The sequence below is a fragment of the Dromiciops gliroides genome, chromosome 2 (genome assembly GCF_019393635.1).
Source record: "Dromiciops gliroides isolate mDroGli1 chromosome 2, mDroGli1.pri, whole genome shotgun sequence".
In the NCBI taxonomy this organism is placed as follows: Eukaryota; Metazoa; Chordata; class Mammalia; order Microbiotheria; family Microbiotheriidae; genus Dromiciops; species Dromiciops gliroides.
This window is the reverse complement of record NC_057862.1, coordinates 393319238-393335317: the sequence shown is the minus strand read 5'-3', so window position 1 is coordinate 393335317 and position 16080 is coordinate 393319238. Positions and strand designations below refer to the sequence as shown.

The 16080-nt window shown below is 41.5% G+C and overlaps 1 protein-coding gene across 3 annotated transcripts in view; it reads left to right on the top strand.

The window, feature by feature from the left end:
* Positions 1-16080, top strand: part of FKBP15 (FKBP prolyl isomerase family member 15) — a 99199-nt gene that overhangs the window by 6461 nt on the left and 76658 nt on the right. For all 3 annotated transcript variants that reach the window (XM_043988609.1, XM_043988611.1, XM_043988610.1), the window contains exons 2-6: positions 3524-3639; positions 6092-6182; positions 8284-8353; positions 11445-11519; positions 12260-12358. In XM_043988609.1, the coding sequence (XP_043844544.1) occupies positions 3524-3639; positions 6092-6182; positions 8284-8353; positions 11445-11519; positions 12260-12358 (451 nt within the window). The remainder of the gene's footprint in view (positions 1-3523; positions 3640-6091; positions 6183-8283; positions 8354-11444; positions 11520-12259; positions 12359-16080) is intronic.

Below are 16080 nucleotides of genomic sequence, written 5' to 3'. Positions count from 1 at the left end.
CTATCATCTCCACCAAGCTACTTGCATATAGTAGGAGCTAAATAAATATTTGTCGAACTGATGGTAAGGATTCTGATGGGGAAGATGATTCATGGAGGACATGAAAATTGACACAGGCTTGGAATAAATCAGAAGAGGTTTCTCCTATGAGAAGCAAAACCAAAGATGACCAGATAACAGAACAGACATATCAAGGAATCAAAGGACTATTCAAGTTTAGTTTGACCTACTAGATCAGGACTGATATACCTTAGAAAGAAGGGGAGATAAAATTCTATAGCTGGAGAGTTAATTAGGCTTGGCTACTACGTGGCGTGGTGGGAGCTAGAAGACAGAGATAACCCCAAAGGTCAGGACCATCTTTCCAAAAAATCTCCCTGAACTCTCAGGAATATGACAAGCATCCAAGCTTTCTCCACCCTACCCCAAAAGGGAACTTTCCAATCTTTAAGTGGACACCCCATCTATCCTCTATTGGGGAGAATTTTTTTTTTAGCTCATAAGTTACTATTGTTCACTAACATTTTATACATATGACAAATGTAAGCACTAATTTAACTGTTGCTTAATGACAACAAATTCAAATCAAAACAGCAGGATCTTTCTCACTTATAGCTTATTGCAGTAATTTAGATGCTGAGGAGAATGTTTCTAAGCCCTCCTCCCCAAGGGGTTAAGTCTTTGACTTCCCACTCAGTTTCCTGCTGCCACATAAAAGACCACTTTAATTCTAATTAGACTGTTTGTGAGAGTGTAATTCTTTATTTCGAATACCTAAGAACCACCACAACCTCCCCCACCCCACCCCCACAAAGAGCAGGAGAACTCAAGCCAAAGTAGTCTATCCTGACTGGATGGAAAGGATGGAAAAATAGATTGTACCCAGAATCTGTATTTCAAAATGAGGAATGCGGGGCCAATATAAATTAAACCTTACTTGCCCAAGGTCCCCCAAAATAGAAGTAAATAGTGGAGCAGAAATTCTAGCCTGTACCATCTGACTCCAAATCTAGTGCTCTTTCCCTGCCTCCAACCTGCTTTTGAGGGCATTGATAGCTTTCTTTCTTACATCTAAACTCATTAGCATCCAGTGTAGGTGGAGATGTCTGGACTAAGAAATTCCATTCCATAGTTCACTACCACAGTGGATTGTTGGTAGTCTGGTATTGTCTACCTAAAATGCATTTTGGTTTTAGTGATATGCTGGTTTTCTTAGCTTGAGGACCTAATTCCAACAGATCTAATTAAGATTGAATTGGGCAATTGGGGGCGGGGAAGGGCCACTAGGTGGTGCAGGGGCAGCTAGGTGGCACAGTGGATAAAGCACCGGCCCTGGATTCAGGAGGACCAGAGTTCAAATTTGACTTCAGACACTTGACACTAGCTGTGTGACCCTGGGCAAGTCACTTAACCCTTATTGCCCCACCAAAAAACCAAAACAAAAGAAAGATTGAATTCCGGGGCTATGAAATTTGTTAGTTGAGAGGTCTTGCAAAGGAAGCAAAAAGCAATTTTTTTTCCTGAATGCTACCAAGAAAATCAAGTTAGATATAGTTGATTTAATAAAAGGATGTAAGAAGTATTTCTAACATTGTCTCATTCCATGATTCTTCTATTGGTTCTTCACAAGGAAATGACACAGAACACTAGCAGTTTTTCTGTTCCTCTTTCGTTGTAATTATGCACTGAATTGATTTTTCCTTTCTTAAGTAGATTTGAAGTATTGAAGAGTTTCTGAAGTTTCTCTGCACCTTGCTTATCAAATTCAAAAGAGCCTATGAAAGTTCCAGACTTTGAGAATTGGAAGGAATCTCAGAACCACTTATTGTAGCTTATATCTTTGAAGATAAACTGACCGTACTTGAACTTCAGAGCCTATAAATGAACTACAGTAACTTTTGGTTCTTCTGTCTTGGAGCTTCGACCATGCCCCAAGATGGGTGATGATTTCAGGGAACAAACTTAGCAATCAATCAACAAGCACTTATTAAGTTCTGGCTACATATCTAGAATGTAGCTACAAAGAGAAAATTAAAACAGTCTTTGCTCTCAAGTAGCTTATGTTCTTTTTTTTTTGGAGGGGGCGGCAGGGATTTTTCCACAAAAGGCAGAGCATAAGGGAGGGAAACCAAGGACAATGATCAGGGGAAAATGAGTGTTGGGCACATCAAGCTACTTGGCTTACTGGAGTGAGTGTGTCCTGAGTGTCTGATGTGTGCATGTTTGAAGTTTTTGTCAGAAGTTTTGGGCTAATCAGATGCGCAGAGTAGACCGTCGACCTGGAGCCAGGCTCTGGGTGGAGCTCTGGTTTTGCCACTGTGCTACTCAGAGCAAATAAATTTTCTCCAACCTCACTTTGAACATCTATAAGATGGAAATGACATTGCTTACCTCCCAGGGTTGTTGTGAATATAAAATGAGAGTATGTGTGTAAAGTGCTTTAAATGTAAGCAAGTACTGCATATTACAGGCTCCCTTCCCTCCCACCTCCCCCAGACAGAAAGCAATCTGATATAAGTTATATATATACAATCATATTAAACATTTCTGCATTAGTCATGTTGTGAAAGAAGAATCAGAACAAAAGGGAAAAACTGAAAAAAAGGAAAAACAAAAAAAAAAGTAGAAGCAGTATGGTTCAATTTGCACTCAGATTCCAGCAAAACCAAAGATGTTTTTCTGGATGGGGAGAGCATTTTCCATCATGAGTCCTTTGAAATTGTTTTGGATCATTGTATTGCTGAGAAGAGATAGGTCTATCACGGTTGATCATCTCACAGTGTTGCTGTTACTATGTACAATGTTCTCCTGGTTCTGCTTACTTCACTCAGCATCAGTTCACTTAATTTTTCCAGGTTTTTCTGAAATCTGCCTGTTCATCATCTCTTACAGCACAATGATATTCCATTATATACCACAACTTGTTCAGCCATTCCCCATTTGATGGGCATCCCCTCAATTTCCAATTCTTTGCCACCATAATGAGAGCTGCTATAAATATTCTTGTACATGTGGGTCCTTGAAAAGCATATTTTTTTTTATGTTACTTTTTTTTTTTTTAGTGAGGCAATTGGGGTTAAGTGACTTGCCCAGGGTCACACAGCTAGTAAGTGTTAAGTGTCTGAGGCTGGATTTGAACTCAGGTCCTCCTGACTCCAGGGCCAGTGCTCTATCCACTGAGCCACCTAGCTGCCCCAAAAGCATTTTTTAAAGTGTTTTTTCTTATCCTGAATTTGAGACTCTAGAAAATCCAGGAAAGGTAAATGGAGATCACTGAGCCCAGCCCTCAGGCCTGTGCAGGGGAAGTGACTTGCCTATAGTCATGAAGGAAGCTCAGGGCCATGTGATGAAAGCCTTTAAGGCCCGCTATCAGCAGGCTCATCTGGAGACAGGGTGCTCTTGTGGGTCTTTCTTAGAATGATATATGCCAAATGGCATTTAAAGAGGTTTCTGTAATGTCTTAGGCATGTGACATGTTGAGGTTTATGTCAAGTATCATGAATGCTCTCTTCTCCTTTGGCAGTGCTAAATTGGCCTCTCTCTTCGGACTGGACCAGGTGGTTGTGGGCCATGGAAATGAATTCTTCCAATACACAGCTCCAAAGCAGCCTAAGAAAGGCCAGACCATAACAGCAGCTGGTGAGTGTACAGCCGACTCCCTCAGTAGCTGTGAGCCCCAAGCACAGGTTAGCAGCTGTGAAGTGGCCTCTCCCTGCTTTCTCTTCCCAGGGGCAGGGGGTGGATATGTGATCACAGGCACATGTCTCTCTTCATAATCCAAACTGCCAGGCTACTTTTTTGTTGTTGTTCTACTGTGATTTAATCAGTAGATGGGGCTCCCTTTGAAGAACTTCTAGCAGCTGTTCTCCAATTTACAGTCTTAGAGAACTGTCTGGGGCATTGGGAAATTAAGTGACTTTCCCAGGGTGACACAGCCATCATATATCAAAGGTGGGACCCAGGTCTTCCTGCCTCTGAGGTCATTCTCTGTTCACCGTAGCACACTGCCTCTTATCACATTACTTTAAGTTAGGATTCTCCACTTTCTTCGTAAACAAAGTTGCTCTTTATTTTCTTTAAGCCTTGGAACACTAGGGCAGGAAGATGGAGGTAAGTGGGGCAGTATACATTTGTCTTGAAGTTTTTGAGAGAGTGAAGCGAAGAGCTGACTCTAAAGTCCCTTAGAAAAAGGGGCATCAGGGCCCTTTTGCCCCTTCCCTCCTTAGGAGAATACCAATAAACTGTGGAGGGGTTCATCAACCACCTTGAGGATCCTGCCAGGTTAGGGATGTCAAATCTATCACAATCATACAACTTCAGGTGTAAAAGTCTGTCCATAAATTCTGATCCACTGATTGAGGACCTCTGTCCTAAATTCTGTTGTGTGTCACCTTTGACTCAGATAACACAGATTGTCAGACCCTGGCCTAGAGCACTGTTGTCCAGACTCAGGCCTAGCAGGGATTTGGGGAACCCTTTGCCATTTTACCTTCTCTTTCTTCCTTCATTTGAATATACTTCAGGCTCATTTGAGTTAGGTAAGTGAAGAGAAGCAAAGAAGAAAATCAGTAAATTATAACTTTAAGTTAAACTGTAATGACATTTTAACTGGAAAATTAGCTATACAGTATATATTGTGTAACCAAATTAAAATGCCAGGGCAATAGGCGTTCTTTCTTGGAGAATACCTGTTACTGGTTCCCAGTGAATGAAGAAATCTGGTAAATTTTACTATACTGATAATAAGGCTGAGGAGCTTGGAAGGGAGAGGGGAGTTGGGGTGGAGCAAGAGAAATAAAGTCCCATGACAATAGGATTTGGACAAGTGTTGCCCCTTAAAAGGCACATGTACATATCTTTATTTCCTCTTTTTTTTCCCTTTTGTCTCTTCCTGTAGTGGAAGGAAAGAGGCTGAGTGGAAATCCCATTTTGCTGAAGACACAGACTTGATAGGAATGAATTTTGCTAACAGCCTTTCAAACCAATCATGATCTCTTAACTCAAGAATCTTCAAGCCCCCTTAATCAGAGAGAATTTTCTGTGTACACTAGGGCTGCTAGCAGTCGTAGACAAAATGTCCAAGTAAGGGAGGTTTGTTTTTGGTATCCTATTTTCTAATCTGGTTCTCAGCTCTTAGCAATTCCCTCATCGCCCTCTGGCCATCCCACACCCACACACCCACCCACCACACCCTGTGCCCCCTAGATTCCTGCCTAGAAATGGTTCAAACAGTGGCCCCTCCCTTCTCTCCAGTTCTGTCAGACTGGCCATTAACTAACTGCTCTTGTCACTTTGTTGAATTCAGAGTTGATCAAATTATTTTTAAAGCTGTTCACAGTATGAGGATAGGCTTAACTCCTAAAGAAAAATAGGAGTATCTTTACTAGCTTTGTGACCCTGGGCAAGTCATTTAACTCAAAAAAACAAATATGTTAACCCAAATGTATATAACTTGTAAGAGGAAAAAAAATGAAAAAATGATGTTGGTGTTATTAGCTCAACACCCCCCCCCCCCATGTATAACAGTAGAGGCAGACAACCGACCTCAGGAATGGGACACACAGAGAAACAAAACCAAATGAGAATCAACATGTTGTCTTTTATTATATGCCTGAGGGGTATTAAAGAAAATTCAGTGATTTGTGTTGACCTACAGTGGCTACCAAAAGAGTTTAGAAGAACATGTAACTTTGGGTAGGTAATTTCTAATGACTTGTTTGCAGATTGCTTGTCTGCAAAATGGGGCTAATGAGGGGCAGCTAGGTGGTACAGTGGATAGAGCACTGGCCTTGGATTCAGGAGAACCTGAGTTCAAATCCAGCCTCAGATACTTAATACTTACTAGCTGTGTGACCCTGGGCAAGTCACTTAACCCCAATTGCCTCAACAAAATAAAAAAAAAAAATGGGGCTAATGCCTGTCCTACCCTAGCCACTTGGTTGTAAAGATTAAATAAGATTATGTATAGAACAAATCCTTGGAGAAATCTAAAACAGGATACAAACGTGAGGGTGAGGCATAAGTTTGAGGGTTATTTAAGGGCAGAATATTTCTAAGTATGAAATGAATGAAATCCCAATTTCTTCTCCAGCAAATCAGCCAGCACATAAAATTCCTTCCACTCCAGCCCCTGTCGGAGCCTCCACAGTCCTGGCTGCCACAGCGGTCCACGCTTACCGATTGTAAGTAGCTAAGAAAATAACCCTAATGGTGATGGTGAAGGGCTGAGAATGCCTGTGTTTATCTAGCATTAATTTCTCAGCTTGTTCACCTACAAAATGAAAGTGTTGTTTTCGAAGACTTTAAAAAGTTTTATTGTTGCCTTCTCCATTTATTTCAATCATTTCCCATATGATAGATATATCTACATGATAGATCCATAATCTGCAGCCACAGTTATGCTGGTAAATATCTAAAGGGTGTGTGTGTGTGTGTGTGTGTGTGTGTGTGTAGGTGGGATGGGGTGGTACACAAAATCATACTTTTAAGTTTAATCCGTATTATTAACATTTTCTCCATCACTTTCTTTCTTTGAGAGTTAAGTGACTTGTCCAGGGTCACACAGCTAGTGTAAAGTATCTGAGGTCAGATTTGAACTCAGGTCCTTCTGAATCCAGGGCCAGTGCTTTATCTACTGAGCCACCTAGCTGCCCCCTCTCCATCACTTTCTTAAGTATAGCCAGTTAACAAACAGTAAATCAAATTTACTTGGTTTGTAACTTGCTGATTTCCAAGGTATAAATGCTCACATTGAGGATTTAACACTAAAGAGCCTGTTGGAGCTGGCTCTAACACATCCCTGTTTGCATCTGTCTGTTGAGAGGAGGAAGTTGTATTTCTTTATCAGTTCTCCGGGTCCCTAGATGATCTCTTCTAACTCTAACATTTTATTGTAACCCATGCCTCAAAGCTGAAGTTCTGGGTTTACATAGACTAAGTGCATTGTTAGGCTTTTCACAAAATCACTCTGGCTTTTGCCTTCACTCAGTGTTTCCCATGGGAATTTTGGGATTTGATTCATGTTCTAAATCTCCCTGACAAAAGAAAAAGGCCTCTTAGCTTCTACACAAGCATTCAGGCTAGTAAATCATCAAATATAGGAGAGCCTTTTTTTCACCTGAGCAAAAAATGTAAAGGCCTTGTATCTGAGACCTAAAACAATCAAAATTTTGCTTCCTTCTCCAGGGAACCTTGCCTAACTAGGGCCTGATGTACTTTGGACTTGCATTCCCACCCTTGGGTTGAGTCCCACTTGCCAAGGGAAAGCATTTAGATTTGCTAGACAGCCAGTTAATGCACTTTTCAGTGCTCCCTACTGAAAAGGAAAAGCATTCAAAGTTGCTTGACCTCTTAGCCCAGAGCTGCCTTGTCTATGTTACTCTCAGTATAAATGAAGCAGCTAGGTAGTATGGTGGATACGGTGCTGATCTGAGAGTCAGGAAAACCTCAGTTCAAACCCAGCATCAGATACCGGTTAGTTGTGTGACCTTGGGCAAGTCACTTTACCTCTGTCTGCCCCAGTTTCCTCTATTGCAAAATGAAGATAATAGCTTCTGTCTCAGGGAGTTGTTAGGAATATCAAATGAGATGATCTTTGTAAAGCACTTAGCACAGTCTCTGGCATATAGTAGGAGCTTAATAAATACTTGTTCCCTGCTCTCCTCCCCCCTCTCCCCCTTACTTCATGGCTTTGCCACTCCTCTTGTTGCTTGTGACTAGCCATATGGTTCCCTACATGGCCCATGCAAAAACATAGCCTTCCTCTCTCCATGGAGCTGATTCTAAGTGAGTAGTATCTCTGGCTTCCCGCTGTTTCACACCTTCCTCCCTGCTGCCTTCCCCAGTATTGTCTTCTAAGAACATGGACCATAATACCTTAGAGATTCAGTTGTGAGATGTTTGACTTTTTGATGACTGACTAATTAGGTTCCTTTCTGGGTAGCTCTTACTCCTCCTAAGTTCTTTTTCTTATTTTCAAAATAAATTTTATTGGTGCTTTTCACACACATTGAACCCTCTCTAATGAAAAAGGAAAACCATAAAACAAAAAGACTGATCCAATGACCACTACATGACAGTGATTTCTCTCTAGTTGTCCTCTGCCTCCCCACTATGAGTGGGGTCCTGTGCTTCATTTAGTCTTGCCTGTTTTTCCACTTGGTCATAAGTTTGACTTCCTTTTAGTGGCCTTAAATCTCCATTGTTGCAGTCATCATTGATCTACTCATATCTACTCATTTATTTTGTATCAGTTTTATTAAACAATTATTTTTGTTTCTTTAGCACAAATGGTCAGTATGTGAAGCAGGGAAAATTTGGTGCTGCAGTCCTGGGGAACCATGCTGCCAAAGAGGTTAGTGGGGCCCTGATTGTATCCACACATACACATACTCTTCCCAAAGTCTTAGTGTAGATCTAAGCTATGCACATTTTTGTGTGTGCATATACATGTGTATACAAGTGTATATGTACATATTATATATACACACAAATATGTTTATTCCTCTCATAATAGTAGGCCTCCACCAGTCTCAGTCTCAGATGACCATGGATCAGCGCCTTGAAGAGCCACAGGCCACAGTGTGGCTGTGCAGTCCACTGTGGGAGCTGCAGCTCCTGAGTGACTTATAACCAGTAACTGCCGCATCCCATGTTGTATCTACCCCATAAGGAGTAGCTGGAGTGTCCTCTCCAGGGTGCTGGCCTGGGCAGATCAATATGGAAAACAAGCTGTTGCCCATGCAGCAGGTTTTCCCTCTCCGGGACATTGGTGGATCCAAAGGAGAGGCAGAGCCAATACAGTTTGGCACCAGTGCTGCCTCAGGAATTGCCAGAGGGATGTGATGTCCAACATCCAACTGCCTAAGGGACTCTGGCTCCTGATTTTTCCTCAGGGTTAACTCCCGAAGACTTTCCCATATATGGGTATAGCTGCAAGGCAGCGGAGGTTTAAAATCAGGGTTTCCTTCCCCTAGGTGGGTTGCCTGCCAAGGCTAACAAGCCCCACCTTCCCGAAGTGACTGGTTTTAAGGAGCCAGTGACTCGCCTTCGCCCCTTCTCCTATTAGCGGAAACAGTTCCGCCATGAGAAGGTCAGGAGTTGGGCTTCGGTTGTCAGAGGCTATTTGAGACGAACACCATTGGAGCATTTTATAGAGAGTGGGAGCTTATCCCCACTCCCACCCTGGCATGACAAACATTTTTGGTTTTATTCCTCTCGTATGCATGTGTATATTATGGGCTTCTATATATGTGCATGCATGCTTGTATATGTATGCACACACTGAAGTCTACCCCTGGCCCAACAGGATTCTACATTAGACATTAGAACTTGTAGTATTACTGTACGTAATTAGATTGTGCCTTTTCTGCCGTATTGTTACCCAAGTATGTGCTGTGTATTTTTCTGAGGTGTGCAGTTTTCTTTTCAGGAAGTAGATTCTCTTTAAGTTAAAACTGCTGAGGTAGCAGTTGTCATTTGAGCTTGCCCAGTGCCTTTGTTGGTCTTGTGATGAGTGGTTGTTTGCCCTGCTGGTGATTGTGAGTAGAGACCATAGTAAATAATGATTTTCTGCTCATTCTTGTGAATGACCCATTTTGTGCCTGACCTTTTTTTTTTAATCATTTGAATCTATCCTAAGAATTTAAACGGAATTTTAATCAAGTTTTCTTGTACAAAATGACAAATATGGCGATGTTTTACATAATCATACACGTATAACCCATATGTGATTGTTTCCCGCCTCAGGGAGCAGGGGGTGGGTGTGGAGATAAAAATTAGAATCCAAAACTATAAATAAAAATGTTTATTATTTTAAAAAAATATTAAAGTAAGCCAGTTAGAAGGAACACTTCCTTTTCTGCTTGGTTCCTCAGCAATATTTATTGTTGTAAGTACAGAGTATTTTAGTAGCCCTTTAGGATCACAAAGTCCTAATGACAGAAGGGAGAAATCCAAGATCTTCAATTAAGTATTTCTAACTTAAGTGCCATTCTTTTAGTCCACTCTATCCTCATTCTAACAATGAGGCTGTTATATGAAGCATTTGTAAATTCATCTTTAGAATTGCCTTCAGAGCCACTTTTTTATTAACCAAATATAATTTTGAATAATAACATCTGAGTGAGTCTCCAGGATACTTCTTAGAATCTGTACCACTTTTTTTGCAGTTGTGGTCCATTGGGTCAGGGCAGCCAAATTTAATATGGATTCAATACCATATTTTTTTATCAGGAGAAATGTTGTAAATAGCACCTCATCTCTTATGTACTTTTTGGATACATTTTTCACCCAAGAAGTTTCTAATTTCAAGAAGTGGGGGCAGCTGGGTGGCGCATTGGATGGAGCACTGGCCTTGGGTTCAGGAGGACCTGAGTTCAGCCTCAGACACTTGACACTTAATTAGCTGTGTGACCCTAGGCAAGTCACTTGACCCTCATTGCCCTGCAAAAAAAAAAAAAAGTGAGCTGTTTTCTTGAATAACAGCCTCAGTGGGACAGTGAACATACCTAGACCTCATCTTGGACTGAAAGCTGAGGTTGCAATGCCTTTGATTATATCAAACACATGACTACAGGAGCCAGCTAGGTAGTGCAGGGGATAGAGCACTGGCCCTGAAGTTGGGAGGACCTGAGTTCAAATCTCACCTCAGACACTTATTAGCTGTGTGACCTTGGGCAAGTCAGTTAACTCCAATTGTGTCAAACATCCAGGGTCATCTTCAGTTGTGCTGATATATATCTTGCCACTGGACCCAGATGCCTCTGGAGGAGAAATAGAGGTTGGTGACCTTCCACAGCTCTCCTTCACTTAAATCCAATTCATTGCAAGTCATAACATGATGTCATGGTCTGGTCCTTTTCAAGAATGAAGGACAAACAACAGCACATGACTACAGATTGTGCAAATTGTTCTTTTTTTACTTCCCATACTTATCTTATTGAGGGGACTGTGCCACTTTTGAAAGCAGTAATTCAGTTAAATGAATTCTGTTCCATTAGTTGCATTACTTTATTTATTTTGAGGGGGGGGTTGGTGAGGCAATTGGGGTTAAGTGACTTGCCCAGGGTCACACAGCTAATAAGTGTCACGTTGTCTGTAGCGGCAGGATTTGAACTCAGAGTCCTCCTGATCCAGGGCCGGTGCTTTATTCCACTGCTCCATCTAGCTACCCCAGTTGCAGTACTTTAAAATTCAGCTTTCTTTACATGAGAACATAACATGTAAAGTATAAGTTGTTCAGTTGTATAGAGAAATATGTACAATATATAGAGGCCCAAATTGCAAGGAAAAATGGAAAAGGAAGGAATAATTCCCTAGGGCAAAGTTAGGAGGCAATCTAAGGTCTTTGTAGGCTTTAGCTGCCATTATTTGCCAATGTGATTTTCTAGTTCATTTTTTTGCTTTCTCTTTTACTCTTATATTCCATCTTTGGTGGACTCCAGTACAGGATTCTCATTTACATAAGTCAACAACAGCCAATCACCTCTGCCAGGATTCATGCAAATTTTGAACTGACGGTAAGAGACATTGAACATTGATCATCCTATATCTTGGAATAAGTTTCTAAGGAACCACAGACCCAAGATATAAGATGTTAGTTCACTGCTGCAGGCTATGATTTATTTTGATCTTCCCTGTAACCTCTAAAACCTTTCAAAAGGTGGTTGTGGAGGAGAGACAAGACCTGAAAATTCAGAAAGGGATGGCTCCTTTTACTTCTCCCATGTGATCCTCTTGGTTAGGATATTGACTGTAATGTTAGACAATGAGATTTGTCATCTGTAACTTGTGAGCAAAACTATGGGGCAGCTAAGTGGTGCAGTAGTTGGAGTGCCAGGCTTAGAGAGAGGAAGACTCATCTTTCCAAGTACAAATCTGGCCTCAACACTTAGCAGCTCTGTGACTCTGGGCAAGTCACTTCACCCTGTTTACTTCAGTTTCCTCATCTGTAAAATGATCTCAAAAAGGAAATGACAACGGGGCAGCTAGGTGGCACAGTGGATAGAGCACTGACCCTGGAGTCAGGAGTACCTGAGTTCAAATCCGGCCTCAGACACTTAACACTTACTAGCTGTGTGACCCTGGGCAAGTCACTTAACCCCAATTGCCTCACGAAAAAAAATAAAAGGAAATGACAAACCACTCCTGGATCTTTGCCAAGTAAACCCCAAATGGGATCATGAAGGTCAGACACAGCTAAAAAAAATGACTCGACAACAACATACTTTAATGATTCAAATATTGTTTCTTCCTACAGGTACAGCCCAACAACTATAGCACCTTTTATGATGACCAGAGACAAAATTGGTCCATGATGTTTGAATCAGAAAAGGCTGCAGTGGATTTCAATAAACAGGTAGTTTGTTGAAAATGTGTAGCAGGGCAGATAGGTGGCACAGTGGATAAAGCACTGGTCCTGGATTCAGGAGGACCTGAGTTCAAACCCTGCTTTCGACACATGACACTAGCTGTGTGACCCTGGGCAAGTCACTTAAGCCTCATCCCCCCCCCCTCCCCAAAATGTTTAGCTATAAAAATAGTGAGACTGATTTTCTCTGTACTGTCTCTGAAGGTCATTCCCAAAGAGGAATCTAGAAATGTTTTGAGCAATAACTGCATCAGTTAAAATGTAGTTTTACAGCTGGAAAAAACTTTTTCCCCTGGAGAGACTTAGCATGCCTAGATTTCTGTTACTCTAGGGAGATGTAAAAGATCAGCGACTGCTATATTTTTTTAGTGTCAGGTATGAAAACATTAATTTCATCACTTGAACATGGAACATTTAAGAAAAATGACAGTAGTGCTTATTTAAATGACTTAAGAGATTTTTGAAAATTGTATTATTTTTATAATCACCTTTTTTTCTGATATATTCCCCCCTCCTCCCCAGCAAGCCATCCCTTGTGACAAATAAAAAGTAGAAAGAGGGAAAGAAAGAAGTTCAAAATGAACATGTCTGTCAAGTCTGAAAGTATATTCAATGAGTGTAGCCATAGCGTATATTGCTATTTATAAGTTATTGTTATTTATAAATTAAATTCTCTCTTTTTTACTTGTTTTATTTCTGCAAAGAAGTATAATTTTTCATTTCTTCTTCAAAGATAAAAGGGATTTTTTTTTTTAAAGAAAATATGGGGGGGGGCAGCTAGGTGGGCGCAATGGATAAAGCTCTGGATTCAGGAATACCTGAGTTCAAATCTGGGCTCAGACACTTGACTTTTTTTTTTTTTTAAGTGAGGCAATTGGGGTTAAGTGACTTGCCCAGGGTCACACAGCTAGTAAGTGTTAAGTGTCTGAAGGGCCGGATTTGAACCCAGGTACTCCTGACTCCAGGGCCGGTGCTCTATCCACTTCGCCACCTAGCTGCCCCCACTTGACATTTAATAGCTGTGTGACCTGGGCAAGTCACTTAATCCCCATTGCCCCCGCAAAAAAAAAAAAGAAAAGAAAAGAAAAAGAAAATACCTCCCCCCAAATCTAAATGTATTTCTAAAAGTTGTCCCCAACTTGCTAAAACTTTTGGGTCACAAGTAGGTACAAGAAATACTGTTTAGTTAAAAACAGCAACAATTAGCAATTTAATTCTATTCATTAATCAGTCGAACACCCAATGACTGTGTTCCAGATACTATGAATATAAAGACAAAGATGAAATCAGTCCCTGTCACTAAGGAACTTACATTTTACTAATGAGAAATAACATCTATTCACATGAGTAAGTATGAAATATTTACAAAGGTTGTTAATTCCAAAGGATATACAAAGTCATTCCAATGTTTGGAGAAGGACCAACACTAAGGGGATCAGAAAGGGCTACTTATGTGAAGTAGTGCTTGAACTGAGCCTTGAAGGGGCCCTAAGGATTCCAATAGGCAGAAGCAAGCACTGAACAAAGAGTGTTCTAGATGGGGGCCTAGCCTTTGCAAAGGCCCAGGGGGAAGAAGCTAGAAAGTTGTAAAGTCAAATTACCTACTGACCTTGGGAGGGGGGAGGGAAGGGAGGGTGGGAGAAAAATTTAGAACCCAAAAAAACATCTTTACATGTAATTGGGGGATATATACATACACACACACACACACATATATATACACATATACATATATATACACACACACAAAAGAAAATCTTATAGGACAACATCAAGGAGACCAGTTTGGCTAGAGCATAATGTATGTGAAAGAAGTTGTAGCTGGATCATGAAGGGTTTTCTGTGTCAATAGAAGCATTTGCATTTGACCCTAGAGGCAGTAGGCAATCTTCTTGAGTAGGAACGCTATGCTTTAGGAATTCCACTTGGGTAGTTGTGTGGAGGATGGATTGGAGAACAGAAAGGCTACAGGCAAGTAAGACCAACGAGAGGCTCATAGTATCCAGTCAAGGATGGATGATGAAGCATGAAGGCATGGGTGGCCATGGAAATGGAGAGAAGACATATTGGAGAGATGTATTTGGAGATGGAATCAACAAGACTTAGCAACTGATTGGATTTGGAGAGTGAGGGAGAGTGAATGGTTGAGTATGACTTCAAGGTTGTGAAACTTTGGGCAACTGGAAGAATGGTAGTGCTCTCAAAAGAAAGAGGAATTTAAAAAGCATGGTGGGTTTAGGGAAAAGATATAATTAGCTCTGTTGGACGTGTTGAGTACCCTATACAGCCTCCCTGATATCCCCCTATAATGAGGACTGTCTCTTTCCTCCTGCTGGGCCTCTGCACAGGCTGTGCCCCCTTCTAGAATACCCTTTGTACAGTGCTTGCTTCTGCTTAGAATCCTTAGGGTACCTTCAAGGCCCACCATCAAGTGTGACCTCTTATAGGTGGTCTTCTCTAATACCCCTTAATTGTTGGTCTTTCTCCAAACATTGGAATTACTTTGTATATCCTTTGTAATTACCTTTTACAATTCCCTTTGCAAATCTTTCATGTTTACTTATATGTATATATGTTATTTCCCACTTAGTGAAATTTAAGGAGTCACTCTCAATCCACCTCCCAGTGCTTCTGAAGCCAGACTGAAATGTATTTGGGGATGCTTAACAAAAATAAATTTAAAATACAACATAGCTTATGTTAACTTGTGGTTTTCTAAGTTCAATATGAGGTGGCAGAGATCTTGTTTATATTTGAGTTTAAATAACTGTTGTACAGTATTGAAACTTCAGTTAGTTAACAACATTGATTTATTAGGCACCTACTATTTGCTAAATGCTGAGGATTCAAAGAAAGGCAAAAGATGGTCCCTGCCCTCTAGTAGTTCACAGTCTAATGAGGGAGACGGAGTGTAAACAACTGTGGATAAGCACTTCAAGGGCAGAATAAACAGAAAGCAATCTCAGGAGGAAAGCACTAAGATTAAGTAGGCCTGGAAAGGCTTCTTATAGCAAGTGGCTATTTTAGTCAGGACTAGAAGGAAGGTAGGATTCTACTCCCGAGGGAGAGAGTCCCAGGCATGGAGGACAGCCATCCCAATATTGAGAGTCTTGTTTGAGGAACAGCAAGTTGGCCAGGGTCACCGGATCACAGAGTCCATGGATATGAGGTATAAGAAAGAATGGCATTTCCGATAGGCAGAGCCAAGATGGCAGAGGAAAGGCAGTGAGCTCTTGAACTCATGACACAATCACTCCAAAAAACATCCAAATAACGCCATAGGAAAATGCCTGGAGCAGCAAAACTCACAGAAGAATGTGCTGAAATCATCTTCTAACCAAGAACGGCTTGGAAGGTCAGAAGGAGGGAGCTGCTATGCTGATACAGGAGTCGAGCCCAACTCCACAGTTGCCCTGACACAGATCCAGTCCCAGGAAGGCCTCACCAGAGAAGAAGACCCCCAGAGCCTCTGAATCAGCTGAAGCGCCAATGTCGTCTGGAGCTAAGCTCACAGTCTGGTGAGAGGGCTGAGCCCAGGGCAGGGGGGAGACTACAGGGGTCTATGCTGGTGCTGAGGCAGAACTTGGATTTTTCAGCCCTGCTGAGCACCAGGAGGTAGGCTTGAGCAGCAGTGGGCCCAGATGGGGGGAGGGGCACAGGCTTGTCAGAGCGAACAACCACAACACACAAAAGCTTGGTTGATTAGCAAG